This window comes from Pelophylax lessonae (assembly GCF_965119305.1).
Source record: "Pelophylax lessonae genome assembly, chromosome: 6".
Lineage (NCBI taxonomy): Eukaryota > Metazoa > Chordata > Amphibia > Anura > Ranidae > Pelophylax > Pelophylax lessonae.
The window spans coordinates 157,196,135-157,213,305 of NC_138773.1; the positions used below are offsets into that span (position 1 = coordinate 157,196,135).

The 17,171-nt window shown below is 47.4% G+C and overlaps 1 protein-coding gene across 5 annotated transcripts in view; it reads left to right on the forward strand.

Annotated features, from left to right (window-relative positions):
* The window catches only part of USP7 (ubiquitin specific peptidase 7), a 666,343-nt gene that overhangs the window by 309,230 nt on the left and 339,942 nt on the right, over positions 1–17,171 (forward strand). For 3 of the 5 annotated variants that reach the window (XM_082260831.1, XM_082260832.1, XM_082260835.1), the window contains 4 exons: positions 136–218; positions 510–619; positions 14,525–14,681; positions 15,309–15,365. In XM_082260831.1, the coding sequence (XP_082116957.1) occupies positions 136–218; positions 510–619; positions 14,525–14,681; positions 15,309–15,365 (407 nt within the window). The remainder of the gene's footprint in view (positions 1–135; positions 219–509; positions 620–14,524; positions 14,682–15,308; positions 15,366–17,171) is intronic. The other 2 variants (XM_082260833.1, XM_082260834.1) reach the window with 1 other exon arrangement.

Below are 17,171 nucleotides of genomic sequence, written 5' to 3' on the forward strand. Positions count from 1 at the left end.
ATTTTTGTGTCCATTGTTGATGAACCTTGTCTCTAATTGAAAAAGATGCTTTCACCTATAGTAAATCAACTTTAATCTATATATTGCAGCTGGTTTATAGATTTCATATTTCATTTTTTTTCCCCCCCAAACCAGTCTTTGAATCTTTTATCGATTATGTAGCAGTCGAACAGCTAGATGGCGATAATAAGTATGATGCTGGGGAACACGGTTTACAGGTAAAAAAAATTTACTGCTTTGCTACAAAACCTATCCTATTTTCTATTGCATGTTTGTAAAGCAAGTGCAAGATTTAGCTGAGCTGCCCTGGCTTTTTTTTTTTCACATTGGCAGTTGGGTGTTTTGAACACCCTATCCCAACTACATTCCTGTTGACCAATGGTCTCTGGTTATACATAATTTATTTTTGTTTTTTTTCTACACTTGAATTGAGATATTGGACTATCATTTTGATGATTGCAGCTAACTGTACTTTTTTTTTTTTTCTTTTTTCTTTTCTTTTTGTCTAGGAAGCAGAGAAAGGTGTTAAATTCCTAACGTTACCACCTGTATTACACCTTCAACTAATGCGATTTATGTATGATCCTCAAACAGATCAAAATATCAAGATAAATGACAGGTAGTTCGTGCTCTTCTCTGGAGATTGTGTGCAAACTTTTATGTGTGCAGCTATAATATTTTGTTTAAGGCGATTAAGTGTGTGTTCCCCCCCCCCCCCCCAAAAAAAAAAATATATATAATAAACATGTCATATTTACTTGCTATGTGCAATACAGAACCTCCTCTGAGGTCCCTTGTTGGCGCACCAGGCTCCTCCTCTTCTCTAAGCTGCTTTCTATGGGGGCACACCTGTGGGCTCTCTCCCGAGCTGGGCTGTGTGCGTCCATTGACAGACTACGCAGCTCACCCCTGACCTCATTGTATAGCCTTAAGCATTCCTGATATTTGTGGAATTTAGAAAGTAATACGAAGTGTCACAATTTTTCAGACAACTAACAGCTTTATTACCTTCCCTGCTGTCCAGAACTCCAAATGTCAGACCCCTTCCCCCAGTTCTACCGCCTCTACCTGGGTCAGTTTGCAATCTGTCCAGCCTGGAAGAGGTGGACATTGCAGGGAGTTAAAAAGACCCATATGCAGTATTAGAGGCTGCAGAAGATTTCTCACCCCTAGACAATATGCATGCCATGTGGATATGCTCATTTCAGCTTTCCATAAGCCTTGGCATTGTCACACTTGACACATCCTGTCCATGAACAATTCAAATGGGCAGTTTGACTGGGTCAATCCAGGAAAATTTGTAACTCTACTGAAAAACATTTCCAAACACTGTCCAGTGGAAAGTGTTCACTAAAAGGGGGTCTGTTAAGTTAATCCCGTCTTAAACATCCCACCATACCAACTTAAAGCGGTTGTAAACCAAAAGTTCAAAAAAAAAAAAACCTGCAAGACAAAGGCATAATGAGCTAGTATGCATCGCTTACTAGCTCATTATGTATTACTTACCTTAGAACGAAGCCCCGACACGGACCCCCGGACATCGCTGCGGGCGCTGCCACGATCCCTCGCCGTCTCTTCCGGGTTCGGCGGCTCCGGCGCGGTGATTGGCTGGAAGAGACGGCTCTGGCGCGATGATTGGCCGGAGCCGCGATGACGTCACTCCCGCGCATGCGCGCGGGAGTGATTTTCCGGCAAGCTCCCGGCAAATAGATTGAAGGTCCCCCCGGACCTTCAGAGCGCATGCGCCGCTCGCGCGAGCGGCTGCATGCACTGTAAATATCTCCTAAACCATGCCGGTTTAGGAGATATTATTTGTACCTACAGGTAAGCCTTATTATAGGCTTACCTGTAGGTAAAAGTGTAAAAAAGCGGGATACAACCGCTTTAAGATGGATGTTCGTTCAAACATTCTGCAGATAGGAAGTATACTTAAGGTGTAACTTTACCCATGTATAAAGGAAAAAGGGTTGGGACTTTTATATGAGACTCCTGACGAACAGAGTCTCCATTCCTGATGCAATGAAGCAAAAAAGCAAAATTGGGACTTAATATGAGGTGTGAGCAGCCACAAAACTTTACCCATAACTTGATCAAAAAATGTTCCTTAGCAAGGAGCATACATTCCACACAATAATTAATAAGAAAATCAGTGTGTGATGAAAACTGCCTCCAGCATTGTTCCAGTGTCTTCTTGCTGGAGGCTATTTTGCTAAAGTCGCCATTTTGCTGAATCCCAAAGCCCATGAGCAGCAGTATATCTTTTGGCTTTCAGTAGATCAGCCTCTAGTGGCTCTGATTTTCTGCACAGTGCCTAAAAATGGAGAGCAATAGTCAATGTATTGCTGGATTTAAAATAGTATAAACACCTATTTTTAATGTTTTTCAAAGCTACAAATGCACAAGGGGCCAGCCTGAAAGTGGGAGTAAACACCAATCTCTGATTTTTTGTTAAGCCTATAATCAGGCTTACCTATACATACTGTTAAATACCTCCCTAAATATGTTAAATACCTCCCTAAATATGCACCATTTAGAAGACCTTTACTGTACATGCAGCCGGTGATGCCACCGGCGCATGCGCTCTGAAGGAACGACCACCCGGGCCGCTCCTTCAGAGTCCTGTATCATAAGTGGCTGCTCCCACAGACGTGTGCAATGCATATTAGCACATTAGGGATTTACCTTGCAGGATAAAGAAAAAAAAAAAAAACAGCGGTTTACTACTGTTTTAAGTGATCAAGCAGGATTTTATTTTCGGATTTAAAATTTCACTTTAAAATCTTTCGATACACTTGCAAGCCCAGCTCTGCAAATGGGTATCACCGTGATTTCAGTCAAACTGAAGGGAAGTGGACTAGTGCAATGAACAACTAAAGTGATCCAGTATTCCAGGACCATGCTTTAACTGAGCAATTGCATTCTTCTCTGCTCTGTGTGTGGATGCCCTAGAACAAGTAATGACAGATTCCAGAATGGCTATAATCTCCATTCATATGCGCAGAAACTTGTGGCTCAACCTGGTCAGCTGAAACTGCATGTAAAAGACGTCTCACACGTATGCCCTTTAAAGGAGGACATCTTGTGAGCCACTTGCCATTTTCATTAAGGATACCTCAGGAGGGAAGATTCTCCCACAGTATAACTTTAATACTTCCCTCCCCCTTTCATTACCACCTACAACGTCTTCTAAATGCAGTGCACCTTCATGCTTTACTCAGGCTTCAACTACAAAGCCTAGGTTTAGCCCTTCCTTTTGGCATAAGACTTGAGCCACAAAGTCCACCAAGCCCTCTGTTCGCCTCCCTTACTTGGGGATGGTCCTGGACTCCGCCCAAGCAAGAGTGTTTCTGCCGGAGGACAAGCTCCGGACTCTGAAGAACGAGGTCAGGTCCCTCAGGGACAGCAAATCCTCATCACTCAGGACCTGCATGCGGTCCCTGGGATTGATGGTGTTAGCCTTCGAGGCGAAACCGTTTGCACAGTTCCACACACGATCTCTCCAAGCGGAGATCCTGGCCTGGTGGGACAGGCATCCTCAATCCTTGGAAATGAGGACATCTTTGAGTCACCAAACCAGAGAGGATCTTCTGTGGTGGCTCCAGTCTCCGGCTCTGATGGAGGGGAAATCTTTCCGGCCGTTGTTGTGGACAGTGATCACCACGGATGCCAGCCTGTCGGGCTGGGGTGGCGTTCTGGGCATGCTGTCTGCCCAGGGTACTTGGTTGGAGGAGGAATCCTCCCTGCCAATAATCATCTTGGAACTGCGATCAAGGTAGGAAGGTTCGTGGCAAGAACGCACAATCCTCTGGCAGACGACTTGGATGCGCTGGTGGTGCCTTGGAATCAGTATCGCCTGATTTATGCCTTCCCCCCGATTCAGTTGTTCAGGTTCCTTCGCAGGTTGGTCTCGGAACCGAAGTTGGTGATTGTGGTGGCCCCAGACTGGCCGCGCCGCTCTTAGTACGCGGACATCATGCAACTGGTCGTCGAGCATCCCTGGCGGCTCCCGTTACGGGACGATCTGCTGTCTCAGGGGCCGATCTTCTATCCTGCTTTATGGTCGCTGGCTTTACCGGCGTGGCTGTTGAAAGCCAGGTCTTGAGAGATCGAGGTCTCTCGTCGGCGGTCATTCCTACCCTGCTTATGGCTAGGAAGGCTTAGTCCGGTAAGAACTATTACTGTACCTGGAAGGCTTATTTTGCCATGTGAGTCCAGGGGCATCCATCCTCGCTCCTTTTTGGTGGCGAGGGCACTGGCATTCCTGCAAGCTGGTGTGGACCAGCGCCTTGCGCTGACCACGATTAAGGGTCAGTTGTCGGCACTGGCAATCCTTTTCCAGCGCCCCCTTGGCGTCAAACTCTTTGATACGCACCTTTATTCAGGGGGTGCGTCATTTGGCTCCTCCTAGGAGAGCGCCTTTACCTCCTTGGGACCTGAATTTGGTCCTGTCCGTTTTGCAACGTCCTCCCTTTGAGAACATCAGGGAGATTTCTCTGCCTGTGCTGTCACGAAAGGTTGCCTTTCTGGTGGAGATCACATCTGCCCGCAGAGTGTCGGAGTTGGCGGCTCTGTCCTGCAGCTCCCCTTACCTAGTGCTTCATAGGGATAAGGTGGTCTTGCGACCTAACCAATCTTTCCTTCCTAAGGTGGTTTCAGATTTTCACCTTAACAAGGATATTGTCTTGCCTTCGCTGTGTGCGAATCCTAAGCATCCTAAGGAGTTTGCTTTGCATTCCTTGGTTGTAGTCCGGGCGATCAGGGTGTACCTGTCGTCTACTGAATCCTTCAGGAAGTCTGATTCTCTTTGTCCTTCCCGAGGGCCCTCAGAAGGGTATGGCTGCGTCTGCGGCAACCATTTCAAAATGGATCAGACAGATGATTGTACAGGCCTATTCAATTGGGGAACGGGTTCCGCCCTTCCCTGTCAATGCGCACTCTACCAGGGCGGTGAGTGCGTCCTAGGCTTTCCGACATCAGGCTTCGGTGGCCCAGGTGTTCAAGGCAGCGACTTGGCCGTCCGTGCACACCCTTTCCAAATTCTACAAACTTGATATTTTGGCATCTGTAGATGCCTCCTTTGGCCACAAAGTTCTGTGTGCAGCAGTACCTTGATGTTGCCTGTCCCTGTCTGTTGGGGTTTTTTTCCCCTTTGTTTATTTGTTTCCTGGGTTGTTTGCTCCAGTTGAGATTTTCTGTTACCCAGAGTTTTTACCTTTTCTGCTCAGAAAGGTTCCTTTCTCTGACCTGGGTGCTGCGTTCGTTGCCTTTGTGACGGTTGTGCTACCCACCACTCATGTCTACAATGCTTCGGGACATTCAATTGGTGAAGACTGAATGAGTGGGCGGCGACTGTCAGGGGACGTAAGAGAAAACTGAATTTTTGTAAAATCTTACCGTAAAATTCCTTTCTGAGTCCTCTGACAGTCGTTTTTTTTGGACTTTTAACTGCTTGCTACCAAACTGAGTTGGGAATGCTGATAGCAGGGGGGTATTGGACCAGAGGGACAGCCCCCTACAGGTGTATCTATGTAAATTGCTTTGTTTCTAACAAGTCTTATGCCTAGCTTGCTCCAATGGATAAGAGGTCATTACCCATCGGGGAAGACTGAATAAGTGGGCGGCGACTGTCAGAGAAATTAATTTTACAGTATGATTTTACAAAAATTCAGTTTTCCTGGCCTCTATCGCTATCAAGGATGCTTACCTTTATATCCCAATATATGTCCGGCATCTGTGTTTCCTTCGCTTTTCCATGGGCGAGAGTACTATCAATTTGTCGTATTACCCTTTTGGTCTCGCTTCAACTCCTCGGATGTTTACGAATGTGTTGGCCCCGGTGTTGGCTTTACTGAGGCAGAAGGAGATTGCGGTGCTGGGGTACCTAAACGATCTCCTTCTGCGAGCAGAGTCTCCAAATGCCCTGAAAGACAATCTGGAGATTTTGGTGCGAACTTTGCAAGCGTTTTGATGGAAACTGAATTTCCAAAAATCTGTTCTGGTTCCGTCCCCAAAACTGGACTATCTGGGCCTGACCTTGGACATGACCTTAGCCCGGGTGTTTTTTCCTTGAGGTGAAACTCCAGAAGTTACAGCATGTGACACTGCTCCTGTTTTCAAACCGGCAATCATCCCTCAGGGCTTGCATGTAAGTGCCTTGCCTGATTGTCTCTACCTTCGAGGAGGTTCCATACCAGTTCTCAACAGAAGGAGATCCTTGTCAAATGGAACAAGAATACACACTCTAGACATTCTGATCCTGTTGAGCCGGAGTACGAGGGGATCCCTGATCTGGTGTTTCCATTCTCCAGCGCTTCCATAGGGAAAATCCTTTCCCCCCCCCCCCCCCTGTACTGGACCGTGGTAACAACGGATGCCAGCCTCTCCAGATGGGGAGGTGTCTCTTGGTATGGACCTGGCTCAGGGGGTTTGGACTCGGGAGGAGTCCAGTCTGCTGATCATTATCCTGGAAATTCAGGCGATCAGGCTTTGCTAAATTAATTGGACTGATTGTCTCCAGGGGCGCCCGGTGAGGATTAAATTGGACAATGCTATGGTCGTGGCATATGTCAAGTCATGAAGTGGGCACCAAAAGTGCCTTAGCGGCCCGAGAAGTAGCCAGCATTCTAAGATGGGCAAAACGTGTTGTTCCAGGCATCTCTGCCGTGCATATTCCAGAGGTAGAAAACTGGCAGGCGGATTACCTCAGTCAGCAGGAGTTGGATCAGGGAGAATGGTGTCTCCACCAGGAGGTGTTTCATTAACTGTGCCTCAGGTGTGGGACTCCCGATGTGAACCTGTTGGCCTCTTGTCTCAACAAGAAGGTGCAGAGGTTCGTAACAAGGTCCCAGGATTCTCTGGCCGATGCCGAGGACGCTCTTGTAGCTCCTTGGAACAAATATCATCTAATGTACGTGTGTTGTATGTGTGACTCTTCTGCCGAGACTTCTGCGAAGAATCGAGGCATAAGGAATTCCGGTCATCCTAGGGGCACTGGACTGGCCTCGCAGGTCCTGGTACACAGACCTAGTACGGCTGGTCGCCGATGTCCCTCCATCCTGCTTTACAATTGCTGGCTTTGATGGCCGGCTATTAAAAGCTAGGTGTTGAAGGATAGAGGGGTGTCTGAATCCTGAATCAGTGATTCCTACGTTGTTAAAAGCTAGAAGATCTGTTTCTAGAAAAATTTATCAAGTCTGAAGGGTGTACATTACTTGGTGGGAGTCTCTGGGTCCCCCCCCCCCCCCCCGTTCCTTCTCGGTGTCTTTGAGTTTCTCCAAACAGGTGCAGATCAGCATTTGGCCTTGGGTACCTTCAAAGGCCAGATATCGGCCCTGGCAATTTTTCTTGAATGCTCGTTGGCCACAAATTTCTTGGTTCAAACCTTTGTTCAGGGGTCCACCACCTGGTTCCCCCTGTGAAGTCTCCGTTGCCTCCGTGGGACCTCAATTTGGTGCAGCTGGTTCTTCAGAAACTGACTTTAAAAATATGAGATTCCTCTGCTCACTTTGATACAGAAGGTAGCTTTCTTGGTGGCTATTCTGCGTGCAGGGTGTCTGAGATGGCTGCGTTGTCCGGTCATTTACCTTACCTGGTGGTTCACAGAGACAAGGTGGTGCTTCGTAGCTGTCAGTGGTTCCTCCCTAGAGGAACGACTAAATTGAAACCAAAGTAATCTCTGGTTTCCATTTAAATGAAGACATTGTGTTGCCTTCTCTGTGTCCTAAGCCTAAGCATCCTAAAGAGATTGCCTTACATTCTTTGGATGTGGTTCGGACAATCAAGGTGTACCTGGCGGCAACTGAGTCATTCTGGAAATGGGATTCTCGGTTTGTCCTTAGGGATGTACCCCGTAAGGGGATTGCTCCATCTTCTGCGACCATTTCCAGATGGATCAGAATCATGGTGGTGCAGACCTATTCAATCATAAAGGGCCAGGAATCCTCCTTTCCCTGTTTAGGCACATTCTACGAGGGCGTCAGTGATGCAGGTATGCAAGGCAGCCACATGGTCGTCTGTGCACACTTTAACAACATTTTATAAGGTGGATGTGGTGGCATCTGCGGATGTTTCTTTTGGCCTCAAGGGTTTGCAGGCTGCTGTTAAAGAGATTTAGTCCTCTTTGAGGGTGTATTTGTTTGTCAGGTGAGCTCCAGTTGTTTATGGTTGAGCTCTTGTTTTGCCTGGTTGGCTATGTTTAGCCTTTGGGAAGCGTTTTTTTCTTGCGGTGTTATTCCCACCCCTCATATTGACACTGCTTTGGGACGTCCCATCGGTCAAGAAGATATGGAGCGGTGACAGTCAATGAACGAAAGCTAAAACTGGATTTCTCTTACGTCCTCTGACAGATGCAGCCCTTCCAAGCTTCATCACAATTGGGTAATGGCGCCCTCTGCCTGAGCTGGCTAGGTAGTGAAACTTCATTAAAAAAAACTTTCACTTGACACACCTTTAGGGGCTGTCCCTTCAAACATTACTCCCAGACACATAGAGCTTACTAATCAATTTCTTCTTGCCTAGCTCAGGAGTAGGACCTAGGTTTCCCTGCTTGGACTCCAGTCTCAGTGTTTATTTTTCTTTGAGAAATGTTTATTTTATTTAATTCTTCGCTCACTATCGCTAGCTAGTGTCAGGGGGGGATCCTCCTGGTGAACTACAAGAGACAGCCGGGCTGGGCTTCGCACTGGATAATCTAGATCCTTATGGTACCCTAGCCTAGCCAACGAGTGTGAGCATGGGGACGAGCCTGCGGAGCGCATCTTACCCGGGGTGCAATCAACCTGGAATGCCCTGAGGCTCAGCGTCCCCTCTTGGCTGACAGCACCCCCACTCAGGGTGGGAGGCGAGCTTTATTGGAGTGGAGCCCGCGGTCCATGGTATGGGGAGTGATGTTACTTCCTGTGTCCCTGGGACAGTCCTGTGAGGGGGGTGATGTGGGCCCACTCCTGGGGATGTCAGAGCTGCGGTCTCTGTGATATCCCCCTGGCCGGTCAGGACGGATCCTGCCTCCCTTCTCCATATGGGGGCGCTCTAGTGGCGTCCACTGCTGGGGGGGGGGGGGGGGGGGGTTATGGCTCCTACCTTGTCCTGGTGGTCTTCCTGTGGTGGATTCCCGCGGTGGCCAGGGTCTCTGGGCTTCTGATTGCTGGGGTCGTTTTCGGTCGCCATTCTGGGTGTGGGCAGACTGGCTGCATTAGTTTGAGGGCAGCAGCCATTTTTTGCCTTGCTGTGTGCTTTTTGCGCCGTTTCCGGCACCATGTTGGATATGGGCAGCCACATTGTGAGGACTGCGGCTATTTTCCCTGTGCTTCCCCCTATACTTTCTATTGGCACCATGTTTGTGTGGCTCAGGGCACTTCGGCCTCTAGTGATGTTTGGTCACTTCCTCTTGCCATTTTCACTTGCTGCAGAGAAGCGTGGCGAGCGGTTTGTCTATCTCTCAGGCACAGTAAGGGGGTCTTTGGTCTTTTGGAGCATTTCCTCAAACTTTTGCTTTAATCAGTTTATCTGTTATTAAAAAGGGAACTCCAGCGGCAGCGCGGGTAGCGGTGCGGGCCGCTATAGCGGATTTAAAGGGCCAGCGTTCCTATTTTTATTTCTTTGCCAAAATGGAGTCCCAGAGTTACAATTTTCCCACTGCTCTGGTGTGTGCATCTGGATCGCCTTCCCCAGCATCTTTATCTGCAGCCATTGAAACTTTGGCGTCCAAAGTTGATCTTGTCATGTCACAAGTTTATGTTCAAAAACGGCCGATGTCTTCTGATTCAGAGCCTTATGTGGTTGCTATGAGCACTGCCCTCCCTGAGGGATTCCTGTCTTCACACTCTGACGGTGAGGCGGATGAGTCCTTCTCCGCTGCAGCGCAGGAACGCGCTTTGGTTGAATCACTTGTTCGCTTCGTCAGGGAGACTTTGAATATTGATGATGAGCCCACCCAGTCAGGAAAGCAGGTTGTCTTCGGCTCCCGCAAAGCCCCAAAGTCAGGTCAGGTTTTCCCTTGCTCCGAGAAGTTTCACGATATCGTGAACAAACAGTGGCAACGCGTTAAGCACGTGCTGGCAGTGCTAAGCGTTTTCAACGCTGTTACCCCTTTGTGGACCCTGTTTCCAGTCGCTGGACGGTGTCACCTAAGGTGGACCACACTGTTTCCAAGTTGCATAAATCCTTGGTGGTGCCCATGGAGGACTCCCTGGTGTTAAAGACATGATGGACAGGTGCTTGGAGTCACTTTCCTGCCTCATGTACTTAGTGGCGGGCTCGCTCCTCAAGCCTGTGTTTGCTTCCGTGCTGGTTTCTCAGATGGTTACAGAATGGATCAAGGTGCTTAAGAGCAACTTGCTGGCAGAGTCGGTTCCCCCGACTCTCATCAAGCTCACGGACCAAATTGCCCAGGCCATGGTGTATCTGTGTGACGCGGCCCTGGACAAGGCTCCCCTGGTCGCAAGGGTGTCTGGTGGGGATTGCCCTCCGCCGCATGACCGTGTCTTATCTCCCTCCTATTTGGGGGAACACCTTTTTGAAGATTCCTTGGATGAGGTGGTCAAGTGTCTCACAGGGGTAAGAGTACTGCACAGGGCGTTGTCCCCACAGCGGGACAGATTTCGTGGGTTTCATTCAGACCTCTTCACAGTGCCCAGGAAGGAGGGCAAGGCACGTCTGATTCTGGACCTCAAATCTCTGAACCACTTTGTGCGGGTGCAGAAGTTCTGGATGAAATCAATCCGGTCGGTGGTGGCGTCTTTGAGTCAAGGAGATTTTCTGGCCTCCGTCAACTTGAAGGATGCGTATCTGCACATCCCTAATCTACGAAGGTCATCAGCGGTATCTCCGCTTCGCAGTGGCAGAGGAGCATTTTCACTTTGTGGCATTACCCTTTAGTCTAGCTTCGGCTCCCAGGGTCTTCACCAAGGTTTTTGGCAAGAGGGGGATTGCGGTCCTCAGTTATATGGACGGTCTCTTGTTGAGGGCGAGCTCGTGTGCCACTCTGTCGGGCGATCTGACGGTCACGGTTCAAACGCTCCAGGAGTTGGGTTGGACCATCAACTTCCAGAAATCGGCACTGACCCCGTTAGTCCATTTCAGTTACCTGGGCATGGTCCTGGACTCCGCCCAAGCGAAGGTTTTTCTCCCAGAGGAAAAACTTCAGACCTCGCAGGGCGAGATCAGGTCCCTCAGGGATAACGATCTCTCTTCCCTGCGGACCTGTAGAGGTCTCGGGCTGATGGTTTCAGCTTTCGATGCGATCCTGTTTGCCCAGTTTCACACAAGGGCTCTGCAAGCAGAGATTCTTGCCAAATGGAACCGGAATCCACAGTCCTTGGAAAGGATGGTGTGTTTGAGCCATCTCACGAGGTCGGAGCTGTCGTGGTGGCTTCTGTCACCTGCTCTGAGCTAGGGCGAGTCTTTTCTGCCCCTGTTGTGGAGGGTGATCACCACTGATGCCAGCCTGACGGGCTGGGGTGGAGTACTGGACACTCGTGCCCAAGGAACGTGGTCGACAGAGGAATCCTCCTTGCCGATCTCTTGGAGTTCAGGGCGATCAAACTCTGACTGCTCCATTGGGGTGACTCGATTGCACGGTCGCCCGGTTCGTGTTCAAACAGACAATGCCACGGCTGTGGCTTACATCAATCACCAAGGGGGCACCAGGAGTGCCCGGGCGGTCAATGTAGTGGCCGAGATTCTGACTTGGGCAGAGGCACACGGTCCAGCTATCTCCGCTGTTCACATTCCTGGAGTGGAGAACTGGCGGGCGGACTATGTCAGTCCTTGGATCGGGGGGGGGGATGGTACCTGCATCCGGAGGTGTTTCGTCTCCTGTGTGCTTGCTGGTGGACTCCGGACCTGAATCCGTTCGCGTCTCGTCTCAACAGTAAAGGTTCGTGGCCAGGGCTCGAGACCCTCTGACGGACGCATTGGTGGTGCTGGTGCCAGTATCAGCTGATTTATGCCTTTCCCCCGATTCAACTGTTGTCCAGGTCCCTCCGCAAATTGACGGTTGAAGGCCAGGTGTTGAGAGACACCCAGATCCATATTGACTAATACGTGTGCAATCGTGTTATGTTATGTACTATGTGCGTTTATTGATATATTACATGTTAGAAACTGTTACTTGAATACAATACTACTTCATTGTATATTCTGTATATTTTGTTTTACCCATGGAATAAATGCAACATTTTATATTCATTATCTGTATATTCTGTTTTGCCTTCAACTCAATGTAATACTCTTTAAAAAATATTCTTGTTGTTTTATGATTCTACACATGGACACACCAACCATATTCTTGATATTATTTACTTATCTGACTAACTTTCCCTGATTGCACCTGCGGTTTCATTAAAGTCCCAACCCCCATTTTGTTTTTAATCAATTGATAGGCATGGAGGTACTATGACTCTACCATGTCATGTCCTCAATTAAGTCCCACATTTTTCTCCCCCCTTTTTTAATTTTATTCAGTAGAAAGGATTGCATGAGGACTAGAGGCCATACAATGCGATTAGAGGAGAAGCGTTTTAACCTCGGGCAACGCACGGGGTTCTTTACTGTTAGGGCTACACGATTGTGGAATTCTCTACCACAAGAGGTGGTTTCTGCGGGAAGTATGCCTACTTTCAAAATACTCTTGGACGTACATCTCAACAATCAGAACATTCATGGGTATGAGAGATGATTAGAGTCACACACACCTACATAGGTTGAACTGTATGGACTATTGTCTTTATTCAACCTCAACAACTATGTGTTGGACTTTCAGAGGCTGTGCCATAAATGGCGGCTCCCGCGTACATGCGCAGGAGTGTCTTTATCATGGCTCTGGCCACTCCCAGAGCCTGCAAATCTATAAGAAATACAGAGGAAGATGTCAGCAGTGTGCGGGCGCCACTGGGTGGCCTTCATTCTAAGGCAAGTATTTAAGAGCTAGTATGTGATGCATACCAGCTCATTATGCCTTTTGTCTTGCATGTTTTTTTGCTTTTTCTGGAGGTTTTCAACCTCCTTAACCGGTTGCCGACCGCCGCACGACTATATACTGCGGCGGTCAGCCCCGGCCAGGCAGAGTGACGTATGGGTACGTCACTCGCCTGTCACTGACTTGTGAGCCAATTGCGGGCTGGCACGCGCCCGCCGAGGCGCGCGCCCTCCCAGGCTCGTTCACTGACAAGTCAGTGCGTGTGACCGGCGGACCTGATCGTCCGCCGGTCACTCACGATCGCTCCGGTGAAGGGAGAAAGTCAGGCGGCTTATGTAAACAAGCCGCCTGTCATTCTCCCTGGTGTAAAAATGAAGATCAGACGGTTCTACTATGTAGGACCATTGATCTTTGTTTTTACACCAATAGTCATGTCCCTTTACAGTTAGAATCACGCCCCTAGGACACACTTAACCCCTCCCTCTCCAATACAGTTAACCCCTTCCCTGCCAGTGTCATTTTTGCAGTAACAGTGCATATGTATAGCACTGATTACTGCAGTAATGTCACTGGTACCCCCAAAAGTGTCAATGTCAGTCAAGGGTCCGATCTGTCCGCCGCAATGTCGTAGTACCGCAAAAAAATCGCAGTTTGCCGCCATTACATGTTAAAAAACACCAAAAATTACAAAAATCTTTCCCTTTGTTGGTAAACGCGATAACTTTTGCGCAAACCAATCAAAATACGCTTTTTGCGATTTTTTTTTTTTTTTTTTTTTTTTTTTTTTTTTTTTTTTTTTTTTTTACCAAACATATGTAGCATAAAACAAATTGGCTGAAAATGTTAAAAAATTTAGATTTTTACATTTTTTTGGGGGGAATTTCATATAAAAAAATGTGAAAAATATTGTTATTTTTGCAAAATTGACGCTCTTTTTTTGTTTATAGCGCATGATCAAAAAAATCGCACAGGTGATCAAATACCACCAAAAGAAAGCTCTGTTTGTGGGAAAAAAAGGACGTCCAATTCGTTTAGGTACAGCGTCGCACGACCGCGCAATTGTCCGTTAGTCACGCAGTGCCGAATCGCAAAATACCCCCTGGTCTTTTAGCAGCCAAATCCTCCGGGGCTTAAGTGGTTAATCTCACATCCTCAGATTTTGACATTAGCTTCTGCGGTCAAACTCTGGCCATCCTTTCTCACACTTCCTCCAGATTTGATTCCTTTCCATTGTGGCCAAAAGGAGGTCACTGGGGTTGGTTGACATGGAGCTTTCAAGCTTTTGGGACTCTGGCTTTGCATGTAACCTCTTCTTCCTTTTTTTTTTTTTTTTTTTTTATTTACATGGTGTTCTATCCTTTTTAATGAATGAGTCTTGGGTATAATGCACTTTTTAACATAAAATAGTTTGTATGCTAGTAGCAAATATAGCAGTTTCTCCCTTATTCCTTGCCAATTAATGTGATGAAAAGTTTTTTTATAAATAACGCATCTGAAAACTATTTTATACTTTAGATTCTCTGAGTCTCTGAAATGCTTTTTTTTTTTTTTTTTTAACTCAACTCTGAAATGCTTTTATTTTCATTTAACCTGTTTTTCCATTATTAGGTTTGAATTCCCAGAACAATTACCACTGGATGAATTCTTGCAAAAGCCTGATGTCAAGGACCCTGCAAACTACATACTGCATGCTGTGTTGGTGCACAGTGGGGACAACCATGGAGGTCATTATGTTGTTTATCTGAATCCCAAAGGAGAAGGCAAAGTATGTGTTTCCCTTATAAATATTAAACATTTGTGCTTCTTGTCTTGAAAATGTTCAGTCTTGTTTGTAATTTGACATTACCAAAGTGAAAAGTTTCTACAATTGTGGTTTTGTATACAAATGGTGTTGCCTTTTGGGTTAACAATGTAAAACTGCTTGTAACTTTTAAAAGCGTATTTAAAGCAGCTTTTCCCCTGGACTTGAGCAATTTTCTGTTTGTAAGAAGTTGTAGTTTGAGTACATATGACATCCTATAGACTGACTGTAGGAACTTTTTGATTTTTTTTTTTTTGTACACAATTTTACTGTCTAGGCAAAGTTTACTTTCTAGTTTTGGCAGGGTTGCTGGATAAATTCAAGAATCCAGGTATCCAGATCATGTAAAAAAATTACTGCTAAAGCCTGACTTTTGGCTCCTATTTCCGTTGATGCCAATTTCCTGGCTTCTTGAAATATCCTACTGGCTTTTAGTTTTTACACGGTGGGCTCTGAAATTCTGTGATATTTTGTCCTCGCCTGTCCTTGGGATGAGAACTGCTTTTTAATGGAGGACAGCTTGGAGCCCATTGTCTGCAGATATTCTCCTAAACCTTTTTTTTTTTTTTTTTTTTTTTTTCTTTAAAATAGATAACTACTGGAGGCATTAACACTGACGTATGTGATCAGGATACGGGCAATGGACAGGTAGCTAATAACTATAAGTACTACTGCTGTAAAGCATTGACAAATGTATATGGCAGTTTAGCAGTGGTTTGGTAGTTTTCCATGTCATCTCTTATGACACCCATAACCTGTCGGGAAATAAATTATTTGCATTTGCTCCCTTGTCTTTGAAGATGCCAGTTCACAGGCTGTAATGAATTTTTCACTACTTTGTTGTCCAACCTGCAGGAGGTATGTGAATATAATGTTTTCCGCAGACTTAACTGGCTGCTTCTTGCCTGGGTCAGTTGCTCATTTTCTGCTTCTTGCTGCCTGGCTCAATTGCCAACTAATTAGAGAAGAAAGCATTTCAGTGACTCACCGAGCTAGAAGTATAAAGAGAGCATAACAGACCAGGAGCTTGCTTCTTGAGGTAGCGAAATCAGCAGGACTATATATAGCGGTTTTATTTTGGACAGGTTTGCTTTAAAATACATTTTCATCAGTTTCTATTGACCTTCTATATAAAAGTGTCTCCGGTGCCACATACCCTTTTTTCTCTTATGTCCTCCGACAGTCGCCGCCTCTTCATATTCGTCACATATGGGGGTATTAGACTTTGCTCCGAAGGAGTAGCTAGGCAACAGAATATGTTAACATTAAAGCTTTTAACATATCCCACCCTCAAGGGGTGGTCCCCTCAGTCAATACCCTCCTACTTCCTGCAACCATATCTCAGTTTTAATGTCTAGCTTGTCAGGAGTGGCTGGCTCTCTCTGTGCTGGGGCTTTGTGCCCCAGACTCTTTCTTCTTTTTTGATTTTTTGTTTGAGTTTTCTCTCTACCTTTACTTAGCTGTTCTTTTTGTCAGCGTTAGTTCTTCGGATGAAGAGGATCATGCGGGCTGGGTCTCGGGCTGATCCCCCTGGTCGCAGGTCGTGGGTCAGTGGCTTCCCAGCCTGCCATCGAGCGTTCAGCCAGGTAACGCTCCCGGCACAGTGAACGACCCATCCCTGTTCGGTGCAGGGATGATTGGTGAGGTGGCTACCTCACTGGACGCTGTGCGGTTTCTTAACCCTCTTTTCTGTGCGTCTTGTATGCGACTCTCCCTGCCTCATGTGCAGCGGCTTGTTCGCCTGTGCGGGTCCCCCACGCCACTGTGAGGTAAGTGTATTTATGTGGGGACCTGTCTGTCTGGGGGGGTGTCAGTCTGGGACTGTGTAACCTGCCTCTATTCACACTGTTTGTCTCCTTATCTCTCGGCTGCATGCTGTGGGCTGCAAGGGGGGGGGGGGGAGCTGTGTGACACTGTGTGTGTCAGCCTTGTCAGTGTGAGAAGCTGTGTGCTGTGGGGCATGTTTTGTGGCATGTTTGGGCATTATACAGCGATCGCTGCGGCGATCTGACATGTTTTTTTATACATGGATGACATGTGTGCATTACTGTACTGTGGAGCGGCGGTTTGGCGCCATTTTGCCTACACTCGCTCCGGCCGCATGTTATACATGCATGGCGGCCATTTTCTTGTAGCCTCCCATAGGCTTTCATAGAGCGCCCTGGCAGCATCACTTCCTCTTCTCCAGGAACACCGATCGAGGCAGCAGCAGCGGCGAGGGTCTCCTCAGGTTATATCCTTCCTATCCATTGCCTGTGTCAGTTTTATTGTCCCTGTGGGGGTCTCATTGTGCTTGTGTGTGTTGCGGTGGGCTGCGCTCGCCGCGCTTGTTAAAGGGGCAGTTAACCCTTTATTATCCGGCATTTGTTATAGGGGCAATGGATTCTCAGGAGGGCAAATTTCCTACCGCCTTGGTGGAAAGCCAGGGGACCGCTGTTTCCCCCCCAGGGGGGG